At 38.7% G+C, this 13,821-nt stretch overlaps 1 protein-coding gene across 5 annotated transcripts in view; it reads left to right on the top strand.

Annotated features, from left to right (window-relative positions):
* The first annotated feature begins 4,491 nt into the window (after positions 1–4,491).
* LOC146697313 (ADP-ribosylation factor-like protein 15) overlaps positions 4,492–13,821 on the top strand; it is a 102,622-nt gene continuing 93,292 nt past the window's right edge. For 4 of the 5 annotated variants that reach the window (XR_014923386.1, XM_085476003.1, XM_085476000.1 and 1 more), the window contains exons 1-2: positions 4,492–4,899; positions 10,785–10,853. Coding sequence is in view for 4 of the 5 variants with exons in the window: in XM_085476003.1 (XP_085332129.1) it covers positions 4,888–4,899; positions 10,785–10,853 (81 nt within the window). In the remaining variant the exon portion in view is untranslated. The remainder of the gene's footprint in view (positions 4,900–10,784; positions 10,854–13,821) is intronic. The other variant, XM_085476005.1, reaches the window with a different exon arrangement.

Raw genomic sequence — 13,821 nt, 5'->3', positions numbered from 1 at the left:
AAAATACAATAAGTCTTTGGATAATTTAACCGAGACATAAATGGTAAAATTTCCTCTATTTTCTCCACTGATAACCTTGCATGCCTCAACATAGCCACCTATAAAGGACACAGACAATAAAGTGTGGGAGAGACGGGATTCCATTATTCTGATGATTAATAACGCGATTATCGAACTTATATTCCTAGTATCAGAAAATTGTTACATGCGGTCGCTCCACTTTCCATCCCAAGTACTGTTTATCGATTCAAAATTGAATAAAAGCTGAAAAGCTTTGTTTAAATGGTGTTACATATAGCAGGTAAGCATTTCCTTGGGAAAGAGGTCCATAAATTCACTTTGCCTGGTAGACACTGCCCCCATGTGGCACATTTTTGTTTTGTCTCTCAGTGAAAGTGTGTGAATTCTTTACATTACCCAAAGTGCTATTGGTACAAATAATATAAATGAAAACGATTAAACATCGGGGGGTTCTTAATAATAAGTAGCAAAGATAAGGGGATGTTTTTTAAAGTGTGCATCTGTGTCACAACTCAATCCACTCAACATGAAATGAAAATAATACTATTTTAGTGAATGGCCTTATAATAAAACAAATGACTTTTTTTTTAGTTCAAAGTACGGTAAGTTAATCATACGTGCGGGTTTATGTGGGACTACACAGCATTTTTATCCCTTGTTCTCCTGTCCCACATTTTGACTCGTCTCATATTTGGACTGACTCTGCAGGACACTTTTCTGAAGTCTGACTTCTACCCAACGCGTGTGAAGAAAGCAGGGACAGCCTTTTTAAATTACATTCAAGTGAAGGATAGCATATCTGATGTTATATCCATCAAAACAGTCACCCAATCCACAAGCTTTGCAGATGCTGATGAATATAATGGCATTTACCAGAAAGAAAATAAAATGCCAGCATTTACTTTTTCAGCTTTTCACTGAAAACACAACATCCAGATGAAACGAATCAGCGTTTGGTTCATCTGGCACAGAGTTTTCTTCTCTTTTTCTAGAACGTTTTCAAAATTTTGAGAAAAGAGATGGATGGATACGAAAATATGGTGTTAAGTGACAGTACGCGTCTGTCATAAGCAGTGTTGGGTAAGTTACTTTAAAATAGTAACTTAGTTACATTACTAGTTACTTCTCTCAAAAGTAACTCAGTTACTTCAAGTTACTCGTTACTTTCAAAGTAACTAGTTACTAGGGAAAGTAACTTTGGTTTTACTCAGAATTCTCTTGTTAATGTGTTGCTTCCATAACTTTGCCAGTCTTCTAGCTTGCTCACTTGCCACAAGTGCACTGTGCCACCTACCAATAGAAAGGAAAAGATAATGTGCATATTTCCACGAGAGAAATCCCACGCCTGGACCGTTGACCGCCGCCATGATTCTAGCCTACGTCACAGCGTCATGTGCGCCTTTTACATCCAACACAAAAACTGCAGTCGTGATGCTTTTGATTGTACTCAGAACTCGGAAATTCTGCCTTCTGAACAGGAAGATGTAGGTAACACCAGACTGCAGATGAGCTGCTTACAGAGCTGGACTGGGACAAAAAAATCGTCCCGGGCATTTTGACTAGAGACTGGCCGCCATTATAGCAAAAATCATAAAGCCTTTGAATGAAAACAAACACTGCTGTGACAGTGATGTTCACTGTTTTGATGCTATATATGTATCAATCTATCAATCGTTTGTTGTAAGATTCAGATAATTATTTTTTAAAAGCGAGACATTTTAAATGAGAATAAGAAAGAAAAGTATTTCTTTGTGCCCCCCTTTCCCTGTTAGTGCCCTACATGCCCCCCTGGCCACACTTTGCTAGACCCGCCCCTGCACAGTTACCAGCTGTCAGCTACTTAGAAAAGGATCCTGGTGTTATTTGTCTCTCAGAAACAGTTCATAACTTCAACTCATCCATGTCACCTAAAGGGTAAACCTGTTTCTCCATCACCTGTTCAGCTCTGATGATTCAGTAAGGACATCTCCTGGTTTCATCTTCATGTTTCCCTCTCACCAGATAACCAAACCATATCATGACCAGCAGCTTTACAGCTGTGGCTCCAGCAAACATCAGCTGATACTAGAAATTAATATTAAATAAATTCTAACAACAGCTGATCAAGCTTAAACGTGCTGCTGTTGTTTAGCGCGACATCCGCTGGTTTCCTCTTTCTGCGCAAAGTGAGCGATAAATAAACAAGAGAGCCGATCAGCTGATCATTGATCAGTTTTCATGATTGAAGTAAAAACGGGAGAAGGAGGGGGAGAGAATGAGAGAAGAAGAGGCAGCTGTGCAGCGTAAACACAGAATAACTCCAGCTTTGTGCCTTTTTCATTGTAGCTGAATTACGGGACAAACTGTTCCTTTTCACCCCAATAAGAAACGCGTAATATTTTCTCTGAATACCAGACGGGACGGTTGGCAACTCTAATAACTTATGAACAAAATAAAGTTAAACATCATTAACTTCATAGCACCACCCAGCTGTATAGAAACTCCGTCATGCTAGCTAGCACGCAGTACGGAAAAAGTCAGAATAACGAAAATAAACTAAACTTGGTTCATATCTGACCCAGAGAGACTGCAGGTCATAACTTCTTACCTGAAGTTCAGTTCACACTTGGACCGGCGGCCGCCTCGGGTCTCTTTTCCTTCTGCATCCCCTTTCCTTCATCCACCTGCTGCCCTCCACCACTTGCTAATGTTACTGAATCTGTGGAAGCTCTGCGACAGCCACCACACGAAGTAACGACCCTATCTAAATCCCAGTAACGACTAACGCGTTCCTGATTTTGGCATAATAACTAGTTACCGTGCTCGTTACCACAATAATAACGTAGTTACTGTAACGCGTTATTTAATAACGCGTTAGTCCCAACACTGGTCATAAGTGGCTAAATATCCCTAATATTGACACATAAGCCTCACAAAAGGTATGAAAATCTGATAACCTGCAAAGTTTGTTGTCTTTTTATTTTAAAATGAGAATTCAAAACTCGGACTTGTCCCATATTGTCTTTCACAAGCAGTGCTTGTTCCACATTTAGATTTTTGATCACTCTGAGCTCAGGTAGTAGAGTAAGTCTGTTTGTGATTCTGGGTTTCTCTCCTGGATGTGGATATGGATAGGTGTCCTTGAAAGTCCTGATGGGCTTTACTTCTGGTGCTGTGTTATCTCAACCACTATATACCTACAGGCCACCAGGGGTCTCTCCACTGACATTTGAGTGAGCCAAATTCCAGAAAAAAAGAACATTACTAGACACGTAGCCTATACGTTTACACGTTTGAAATTCTCTGTAGATGAGTTCAAAAGCAATGTTATCCTTTGGACTCTTCTTACCACTTTTCCACAATTTACAGACTTGTCCACGGGACATCCATTTCACCTTACTTTACTGACTTCAGGGAGGTTTCCTTAATAGCACATCACATTAAATATTGAAGAAGGATGTGGTCTCCAGAGATATAAATCACTTCAGTATTCAGCTTCCATCACATAAGCAGACTTTTTACATTGATATAACATAACTGCATTGCGTGAGCTCTAATCGTGCTTTGCTCTAATCTAGAGCAAAACACGATTAGAGCTTCATTAGAGCTTCAAATTAGCGGGATAAAAGTAGTAAGAACTATCTAGAGTCTAGATAGTTCTTACTACTTTTATCCCGCTAATTTGAAGTTTTGCCCACGGATAGTTTTCTTTGCAGTCTTTTTGGGGAAGGTGATGAGATGAAACCATATTTGCATAGGGTGCCATAGTAGTAGCTAGCAATACTCTGAGGCTTCTTGATCAAAGTTTTTTTTTTTTGTCACCCTTTGCGTGAAAGCTGTTATGCACCTGCATATGCATTCTTTCTTGTTCTTCTTCGGATTAATAGCCACGTTTAGGAACCAGTCTTTCACTCTCATGTATGCTTATCATGTGATCTCTTCTCGTTCATTATGCATAGTGTGCTATATTATGCCAGAGTTTGTTTTAGTCTGCTCGAAAGCTCGATAACATTGTAGAAAACTGCAGCTGAAGCTGAAAGATGTGTTAGATCTGCGTGAACACCAGTAATCTGGTGGAATGTAAATAAGTACAGGATGTTTTTTTTTTTCCAGTTGACATGACATTAATATTCCATGCTCGATGCTGCCAGAACTGTCCGCTTCCTTTGAAAAGGACATGTGAGCCAAATGTTTAATGTTACATAATGATTTAATAATCTATATCTCTCTGTATATTCCATAATCCTTACTTTGGCGTGTGGCTGTAACGCAGATTATGTGAGAAAATCTATTCATCTTCAGTGTCAGGGGAGTATTTACTATTAAATCATATGATTCGGAGTGAAAACATAAACAGAAATCATCTCTGAAATCTACTTAAAAGTAAATAATAATAAAGAAACAAAAAGGCAAATTTAGCGACATTCAGCCTCACAGTGAAAATAGACAACCCATGTGTTTGGTCATGTGACCGCGATGCGTGCGCAAAACGACGTGCGTGACGTAGCGTGGAAGGCTTCGTAACAGTTTCCTCAACCAAACACTCAACTGATATTGTGTGATAAAAACTGGAAGTCTGCCGGTGGAAGAAGGAGCTGTTTGTTGAGAAATACACTCACCAACCCGGCGACCCTCGTCTTCTGAAACAACCGGAGACTCTGCTGCACTGAAAGTTGGTTCAGTGGCGAAGAAGGCGGCTACATTCTGCCTGTAAACCCTCCGAAAAGGGCTGGTTTTTATTTTGCTTTGACTGTCGAAAGGCGGGGGATACGAAGCGACGTACGGTGAAAATCCGTAACATTTTCGACTCACTGAAGAAAACAGAAAACAAAAAACGGAATTGCTACAGAGCCAGTTCGTGCTGCTGTGACTGGTCAGCGATAGTACATGGATTATCTGGTAAGTACGTGAAATGAAATGCCGTGGGGTTCCTTGTGCCAATAAGAGACCGCTTTGAACGTTTGTTTTCCTGGCAGTTGGGCTCCCAGTGAAGCTGTTGGTGTCACGCAGGTGTGTGACCTTTTAACAGCCAGGTGTTTGTTACTATTAACTAATTTTGTGTTTAACTATAGGCGTGGTGACATGTGTTGTTTTATGCTAATGTCAGGTTTCTGTTGTAGCCTCTAGGTTTTGCCTGGTAGCTGTTTCTAGCTGTTCGACACAAGTCTAGGCATCTAGGTACACTCTTCAGGTGTTTCTAATGTGCCACGAAGCTGCCATGCTTCACACAACTCGCTGCTGCTGGGGATAAAGCTGCACTATGTTGGATTTGGAGTCAAACTGTCACTCGAAGTGACAGTTTGTCACTGGGTTGAGAAATTAGTTCCCCTGCATACTTTTAATATCTGTGATTAAAAACAAAAAGAAGAGATTTATTTCAATCCGGACTAGTGCACCAGCTTTAAACCGTGAGATTATGTTTTTTGGGTCGTTGCCCACATTGTAGGAATGGGATGGGTGCTGGTGAAACAGTGCAACAATGGAGAGGAAGCTGTAACTGAAGGCTTTCCCTGGGAATTTATGAAGCCGGAGGAAAAAGTGTACACAAACAATGTGCTGTCATCTCACATGGGGGACATGACAGTGTGAAATGCAAAGGAACTTGCCCACCCAGTGTTATCAGCTTGTTTATAGTGGGCCTCCCAAGATGTGACCGAAGAGGAACTTCGAACTTTGGCTTCGCTGGGACATTTCTTGAGCAAAGATGACAAAGTCTTATCCAGCAGCTGCCACCACAACAGCTGTACTGTTAATGTCTACCTTGCTTGTGGCTTCTGTGACACACTTTTAGTTTACTTGGGTTATATTGTAAACTCTGTTAGATGGTAATGGAAAGTTCTTGGTATCAAAGGGTGAAGGTACAGTTGTCAAAAATAGCAACTGTGTGTCATGAAATTAATGTAATCTGACTTTCCTTAGCCTCCTTTGTTTTTCTGATGTAAGGTTTTTTCTGCAAATAAGCATTTTTAAGTGCTGTTTAATGTACTAAAGCTTAAAATACACTTTTTTTTTTAAATCAAATGTGCAGACTCCTCTGAAGTCAGGTAACACAGACTCCTTGCCTCAGCTATATGAGGACCAGTCATCCTTGTATGTGTAGTAATCCCCTCAAAATGACCATTTTGAGCCAACAAAAACCCAGCAGGTGCTTCACAGACATGACAGCATTTACAACGATTTCAAATCATTTTGTAACAACTGCACAAAAAACAGGCTGCCATATATTCTCCTCATCATAAAGCACAAAGTAAAATTACCCCTATGTACATATTGACAGGAATGTAAACACTTTCCAGCTTACGTGCTTGAAGGATTTAAGATTTGGTGTGACAAATAGTTTTGTGCAGAAAGCACAGCTGTAACTGTGGGCTGTTGGAGCTGAGTGCTTGGCTGTCCTCTGAGGTCAGGCACTCAATAGGCGCAGGGCCTCCTTTCCTGCTGTGCAACACTGGAAACCTGGCTCAAGCCTAGGCCAGAACTGCGTCTCTTTCGCTTTCCTATATTAATTTGAATGTGTTGCTAAACTTTTAATAAGTTATTCTAGTCTTGCTTCCTGTTCAGGCTTTTTGGTAAGGTTTTGCATCAGGTTTCGTGCAGAGCGGTAGCACAAATAGGAATGGAAGCTGACAGTTACTGCACATTGCTGGGAAATAACTGTGGTTTGAGCTTTGACAGTAGTTGAGATGTGGTGTATTCAGTTGGGAGCTGGAGCATGTTGAAGAGGCTGTACTTCTGCGAGGTCAGCATTGTGTTTTTAAAAAAAGGCCATACTGACCTGCTGCATCCATGTAGGAATTTGGTGCTAGTTGTTGCCATGACGCAGTCTTACCATGGTACATTTGTAGTGTTTGGCAATGTCTTTGGTTTGATTGTACAGCATATGTCTTTAATTACTTTAAAATTGAGAATTTCATGGACAAGTTGGAGTTTATTTTGGATTTTCTCTAATCCACACATGTTTAAAAAGTAAACATGCACTCTCAAATAAATACGTATCCCCACTAATATTTGGTTAAATGTCCCTTAGCAAGTTGTACCTTAACCAGAGGCTTTTGGAGCCATTAACAAGCTTGTGGCATAATTGTGGCATAATTCTAGATGTATATTTAATCACTTTTCTTGGCACATTCGATAGAGTTCATTTAAATCTAGGAACCCCCCCCCCCCCCCCCCCCCCAAAAAAAAAAAAAAAAAAAATTAAAGTGCATAATAAAAATCCTAACATTACCGTGACATTCATTCCCACGATGAGTGTGTGGAAAGTTTTGACCACAGCTGTCTGTGAAAACACAAACATGGCAGTACTGTTAGTTGGTTCATTTCTATAGCTCACACAAGAACATATAGGGTTATTTATAATGGTATTCTAGCAGACATGACCTTTTTAAATAGAAATTTGCTTATTAGACTGTAAGGCTTTATGTATTATTCATATAAGAAATATTTTATCCCAAAAGTTGGGAAATTGTTGTGTTACATCAGCCAGCACATTAAATACAACTTTTAACAACAAAGCTCAAATAAAGTATATTGGCTCAAAAAAATTAAATGTATAATAAGGCAAAGTAGCTCAAAAAAGGGTTTAATGAAGAAAACTCTTAATATAACGAACTAGGGAATAATGGAGAAAAATCAAAATATGTGGTGTGAGGTAAGAATTATTTTTCTGTTTTTGTCCTTGTGACAGCGGTCTGAGTGCTCATTCGTCTCATTTATGGGTGTGGTGAGATTTACAGCTTACACATTTTCCCTCAGTCTTACACAATATTTGCCTTTTGTGATGACGTATTTACTTCCTGTACACGAATGAATAAACCCTCATGGACTGACCTTCTGGTGAAAACCTTGCTGTGTACTTTACAAAGACAGATCTGTAATGTTGTAATAAATATCGACGTTGTTTAATGTCAAACAACCAGCACTTAAAAAAAAAAATTTAAGTTATGCAAAGACTCTGTGACAGTGACTGCCAGACATTCATCCAATATTTTATCCTTTCATATATGTAATGTTGTTAATGTTATGTTGTTGAGCTGATATGATTTTGACACAATTGGATTTAAAAAAAAAAAAAAAAAAATCTGTAAATTAATTGTGATGGTTGTCGTTAAACAGTTGTTGCTTACCATCCTTATCAAATGGAAAGCCTTGATGCTTGAGTCATACAGTCCTGATCCAAAGTAACAACGTGCCAAGTAGAGCTTCAATGTGAAACAAGAAGAAATGGGAGTGAGAAAAATATATATTTTTTTAAGCATGCAGTTTATCGAAAGCAATGCTTGAACCGAAACAGGCTGTTTTATAGCCTTCAAACGTTTAAGACCACATGCCTTTAAAAGGCCAAATTTGTGCAAAAATGTGGATTCATTGTCATTTTCTGTCAGGTAGTCACACTGTCATGACTTTCTGATGGCAAAGGCAAAGAAAGTTCCCTTTTTGAACATAGTTGGGCTATTAAACTGCATAAGCGCCTGTGCGCCGTCGCTGCTGAGGTGGGATGCAGTAAGACAGTCATTTTTAATTTTAATTTTTTAATTTTTTAATTTTAATTTTTTTAAATGATCCTGAAGGTTATGGAACAAAAAAAAGTCAAGTGGAAGACACCCAAAAAATTTTACCAGCACAGAGCCAGAGGATGCAATTGGCTATCCGTCAAGACATTGGACGTTCCTCGACCCAAATTAAGGCCGGTACTGGTGCCAATTGCAGCCCCATAACCATCAGACGGCATCTGAGACTGAAGGGCTTCAAAAACAAAAACGTCTTCAAAGGCCTCGTCTCCTCGAACACCACAGAACTGACCATTTGGCCTTTACAAGAGAGCACCAAACATGCGACATTGAAAGGTGGAAGAAAGTTTTATTCTCTGATGAAAACATTTTTATCTTGATGGTCCTGATCGTTTCCAATGCACGACAAGCAGATCCCACCTGAGATGTTTTCTACGCGCCACATTGGAAGAGGCGCCATAACGGTGGGGTGCTTTTTCCTTCAGTGAAACAATGGAGCTTCAGGAGGTGCAGGGACATCAAACCGAACGGCTGCTGGCTATGTCCAGATATTGCAGAGAGCATCCCTAATGACTGAGGGCCCTCGTCTGTGTGGTAACGACTGAGTCTTTCACCAGGACAAGGCTACAGTACATAATGCCCACAGGACAAGGGACTTCTTCCAGGAGAATAACATCACTCTTTAGGACCATCCTGCATATTCCCCTGATCTAAATCCAATTGAGAACCTTTGGGAGGGAAGGGAAGTTTACAAAAATGGACAACAGTTCCAGACAGTAGATGCCTTTTGTGCGGCAGTTTTCACCACATGGAGAAATGTTTCCACTCACCTCATGGAAATGTTTGCATCAAGCATGCCGCAACAAATTTTTGAAGTGATCAACAATAACAGTGGAGCTACTCATTACTGAGTTCATGTTTGGAACTTCGATTTCTGTTTTGGGGGGGTTTACGGGTTTTTTGGAGGTGTGGTCTTAAACTTTTGATCGGCTGTAAAACAGCCTGTTTCAGTTTAAGCGTTGTTTTCAATAAACCACATGCTCAAAAAATGTTTTGTCTCACTCCTGTTTCTTCTTGTTGCATGTTGAAGCTCTACTTGGAACCTTGTTTTAAAATTTGTTTGTTTGTTTCTTTTTTTTCTTTTCTTTTTTTCCCAAGTGGTCTTACACTTTTGATCGGGACTGTATTTGGTTCTTACCATAATTAGAAGGTAACACAAAGTAAAACTTAAGGCCTTAGTAGTAGTATTTGCAGTTTGTAAAACTAAACTACTTGTGAGATGGGCACAGTGGCATGGGAAAGTTTCTATGAATACATAACCTATAAAAGAGGACTTCATGGAATAACCTTTGTCTTTTACGATCTCAAAATAAAAAATGTTAAGGTTTGGTCGCCCTACACTTGAACTGGCAAGTGTCATACAGCTTGAAAAGAGTTTTTGTAAATCAGCTAAGAAGCTCTCTGTTTGGGCAAAAATCCATTAAAAACAATCTTCATGGAAAAGACTTCAAGTTATGTGAAACCTTCCCGCTATCTTAGATGCACTCCTCTTTAGAGGCCTGTCTATATACTTCTGATAATATTTAGGTCAGGGGACTGTGGGGGCCATGACAAAACTTTAAGCCACTTGTGATGCGTTTAAGATCATTATCCCGCTTTATAAAACATACTGTTGTGATGTTTGCTTCCATAGTTAGCTGGTATTTAACCGAATACATTCTTCCAACTACCAGTAAAACATTGTCTGTACTACTAGCTGCAACACAAGCTTAAACTATAATCGATTGTAAGCTCACTCTTAAAAGTTGAAGAAGTGTTCTTATTTCAGCCACTAAATTCTGTTTTAATTTCATCAGTGCACAGGAATTACTTCCTGTATGCATCAGTCTTGTGTAAATGTTAATTTCCACCCTTTAATGTTTAATTTTGCAGTGAGATGCCTTCTACTTAATGGGTATACACGACATTATATATAATATAAAGTCATGTATAATATTGTATTTATAAAGCTTTGAAATGTTCATGCATTTGCCTTTCCTTGTGTAAATTCATTTCTTAATGTCTCACAGTTTATTAAGAGTTACCCACAGGGTACTTTTTCCATTCATTTTTCATTCAAAAATTCTGTGAGAATTTTTTTCTTCTTGCTTTTTACCTTTTGGAGATCACTTCATCTTATGCTTAGAAATTTTGAGCAAACGTTTGCATTTTACTGTTAATACACTAAAGGATTTACTGAAGGACTAAACACCTGTATCCATGTTTTGTTCGCAGTCCGACCCACTGCCATTATCTTTCCCTGACAAGTTACTATTTGACATGCATAGCCACAACTGCAACCTGGTGAGTGAGCCAGTCAGTAGGGAAATGGTGTGTGTGTGCATGTGACATGGACATTAACTTTTATTTTTCTTGTATTAAAGGTCTAGGGAGTAATGGATATGACAGAAACAACCACATTATACTGCTAACACAACTGGCTCTTTGCAAGCATGTGCACAAACAGCATGCTAACGCAAAGCTAGTGAAGAACGCGAGTAATGATAACTGAGTGGATGCCATCCCTAGCCTAGCAGTCAGAATCTAAACTTCCACAGGCTTGTAGCATTGTAGCCTCCGTTTCTAACTGTGTGTGTCAGTTTTGCTTTGTGTCGTTGGCTTTTCAAACAAACGCTAAAATAAAAATCGATTGTACGTCCTTCAAAGGATAGGGACTTCTGTCGGTGTGTCTGACTGAAGCATAAGGTTTATATTCTGAGATGGTCATAAACAAGACAGTAATGTTTAACTGTGTAACTGATTACTTTCTCTGGGGAGTAATGAAGTAAAATGCTGCATTACTTTTAGGAAAGTTAATGTATAATATGTAAATTTTTGGTCTGGAATAAAATATCGATACGATATATATATTTCCTGTCACATGTTGGGTAGGTAGAAGGGAGAGCAGGTCATCTGTTAATTGGAAGGTTGGTGGTTTGATCCCTGGCTGCTTCAGTTCAGGCCAAGATACCAACCCTAAGTTGCTTTCCAATGCATCAGTTGGTATATAAATGTGTTTAAATGTTAGATAGAAAGCACTTCTCCAGAGAAAAAGTGCTTGTATGAATGGGTGTGAATGAGGCATGTTATATAAAGTGCTGTATAAGTATCAGCCCATTTAGATGTTTTTGTAAACTTTTCCAGAGTTATAATGACTCCTCCAAGTCACTGAGGTTAACTAACCTGCAGTGAAGAACACGAAACTCACAAATGCAGGCTTAAGGGAAAGCTATACTTCCTGTTCATTGTATTGTGATACCATGGATCACATGAGATGTCTTCTGATGATTGCTATCGTTACACTGAAAGCATTTTGGTACATGATCCCACTAGCTTACAGGAATTAAAAGCTCAAATGATGCCTTGGGTGTTTTGGAGATTTCACCAGGGTACAACAGGCAACATTTTTGAATAAAACATTTAAAATAGCCATGCTTTTGTTGACGCAGTCAGCATTAGGATCACACCTTTATGAAAATATATTGAAGCTTGCATGTGTTTTGGCTCAGAAGAGCTCCTTTCCAAGGGCACACAGCAGGTGCTGGCAGATTGACATCTCACAGCAGAAGCACAGAGGAAAGAGAGCTGATGGGAAGTTGTTGGCAGAATGAATATATCTTGTTGGCATATGGGACACAAGGCTGATGTTTTGTCCCCTGTCTGACCGTGTTACGCACCTCACTGGCGCTGGCAAAGATCTGTGCCAAGTTTTTTTCTTTTCTTCTCCAGAGGCAAACAAAAAATGACCTATTGTATCCAGATAAGAAAACTCAAAATGTTTCAGTAGGGTATATGCTTCTTTTATTGTTTGGTTGATATTAGGCTAATCATTTACTTGAGCCAACAAGTTTGAGTCAGGTTTCACTTGGAGGGTTTAAGTTTGATTACGGTGTTCACTGATTGTAAACCTGCATGTTTTTTGTCCTTCCCATCTGCTGTTTAGCTCATTGTGTTATGGAGAGGACCACTGATCAGTATCTTGGAATGGATCAAGATCAGTGTTGCTGTTAAGATAATGGATCATAATCCAATACTGGCACTTTGACTTCCTTTTTTATCTTGACTTCCACTGATATGTTGTCTTGAGTTCCACTTCCTTTACTCTGTCTCAGTCCATAAATGATATCATAGCGTTGGGTACGACGAAACATTTCTTTACTGGGGAAAATACGCTCCTGGATTAAGGAAATGCAAATGAGTTTGTTGTTTGATTTATACTCATTTTACTTGAAAAATAAAAAAATGGCTTGGTCTATCAAACCATTAAATACAGCTTTATTACCAAGATTTCGATTGTACAGTTCATCTTACTGACCTACAATCATTGGATAAAGTGCTTTACAATGGGCCATCATAGACTGTCATATAACTAATCCCAATACAGAAGGTGGTGTCTGCTATAAAAATTGTGACATGAATATGATTTGAATATACTGTATTCAATAGGATTTTGATTGATTTATTTAGCACTTTTTGAAACACTTTACAAAAAATCCGATTTCTGATCTAAAGTTGCACCGTTGCTTTGGTTTTTAAATTAATGAAGAAAAAGGACATTGTAATTTGAGAACAACTAGATGAAAAGTTGTTTTGTTGACTTTGGGATTGTTTGTAGGCTTAAAAAAAATTCCATGACAAAATCAGCCAGCCACCACTTGACCCTCTAAAATTGATTATTTTTGTACAATAACTTCATGTTATGAAGCCATGCAAAATTTTGCCTTGAAAGTAAGATATTTTTTTTTAGTTTGTTTGAATGGCAGGACCTTGAAGTACAGATGTGGGTCATTCTTAAATTTGACAGCATCTTTTATTTTTTCCAGAATTTGTGAACCCTCCTAACCTCGTAGCCGTGTTACATTTTCAGGGCTGAAAAACATTTCTTTCTTTTGAAAGAAATCCAATCTAAGCAGTTTTACTCCAAATACCACAGTCTAATGCCAGAATCTTTTCCTCAGCAGAATTATTTATCTATAATCCCTTTTACACGTCAAAATGAAAGGATATATCATCGTTTTTCTTGAAAAACTGCACCAGTTTATCGTTGTGAAATGGTGAAAAACACACTGTTGCTCACTCTGCTGTTTCACAATATGAACTTTGCATGATTTGATAGGTATGCTAAAATGATTGTGCTAAGAATCAGATGATTTTTGAGGTCAGGTGGAAACAGTTTTCAGATTTTGTTGACTTTAAATGGAATGACCCAGAAATTCTCAGATTATATAAATCAGTGTTTGTGCCCAAGACGCACTAAAGAGCATGGCAAAAA

Source organism: Copadichromis virginalis, linkage group LG12, assembly GCF_057382275.1.
Source record: "Copadichromis virginalis isolate Kocher_CV1m ecotype Utaka linkage group LG12, C_Virginalis_male_GT1.1, whole genome shotgun sequence".
In the NCBI taxonomy this organism is placed as follows: Eukaryota; Metazoa; Chordata; class Actinopteri; order Cichliformes; family Cichlidae; genus Copadichromis; species Copadichromis virginalis.
Note: the sequence above shows the minus strand (reverse complement) of the source record. Positions and strands in the feature narration are given on the sequence as shown.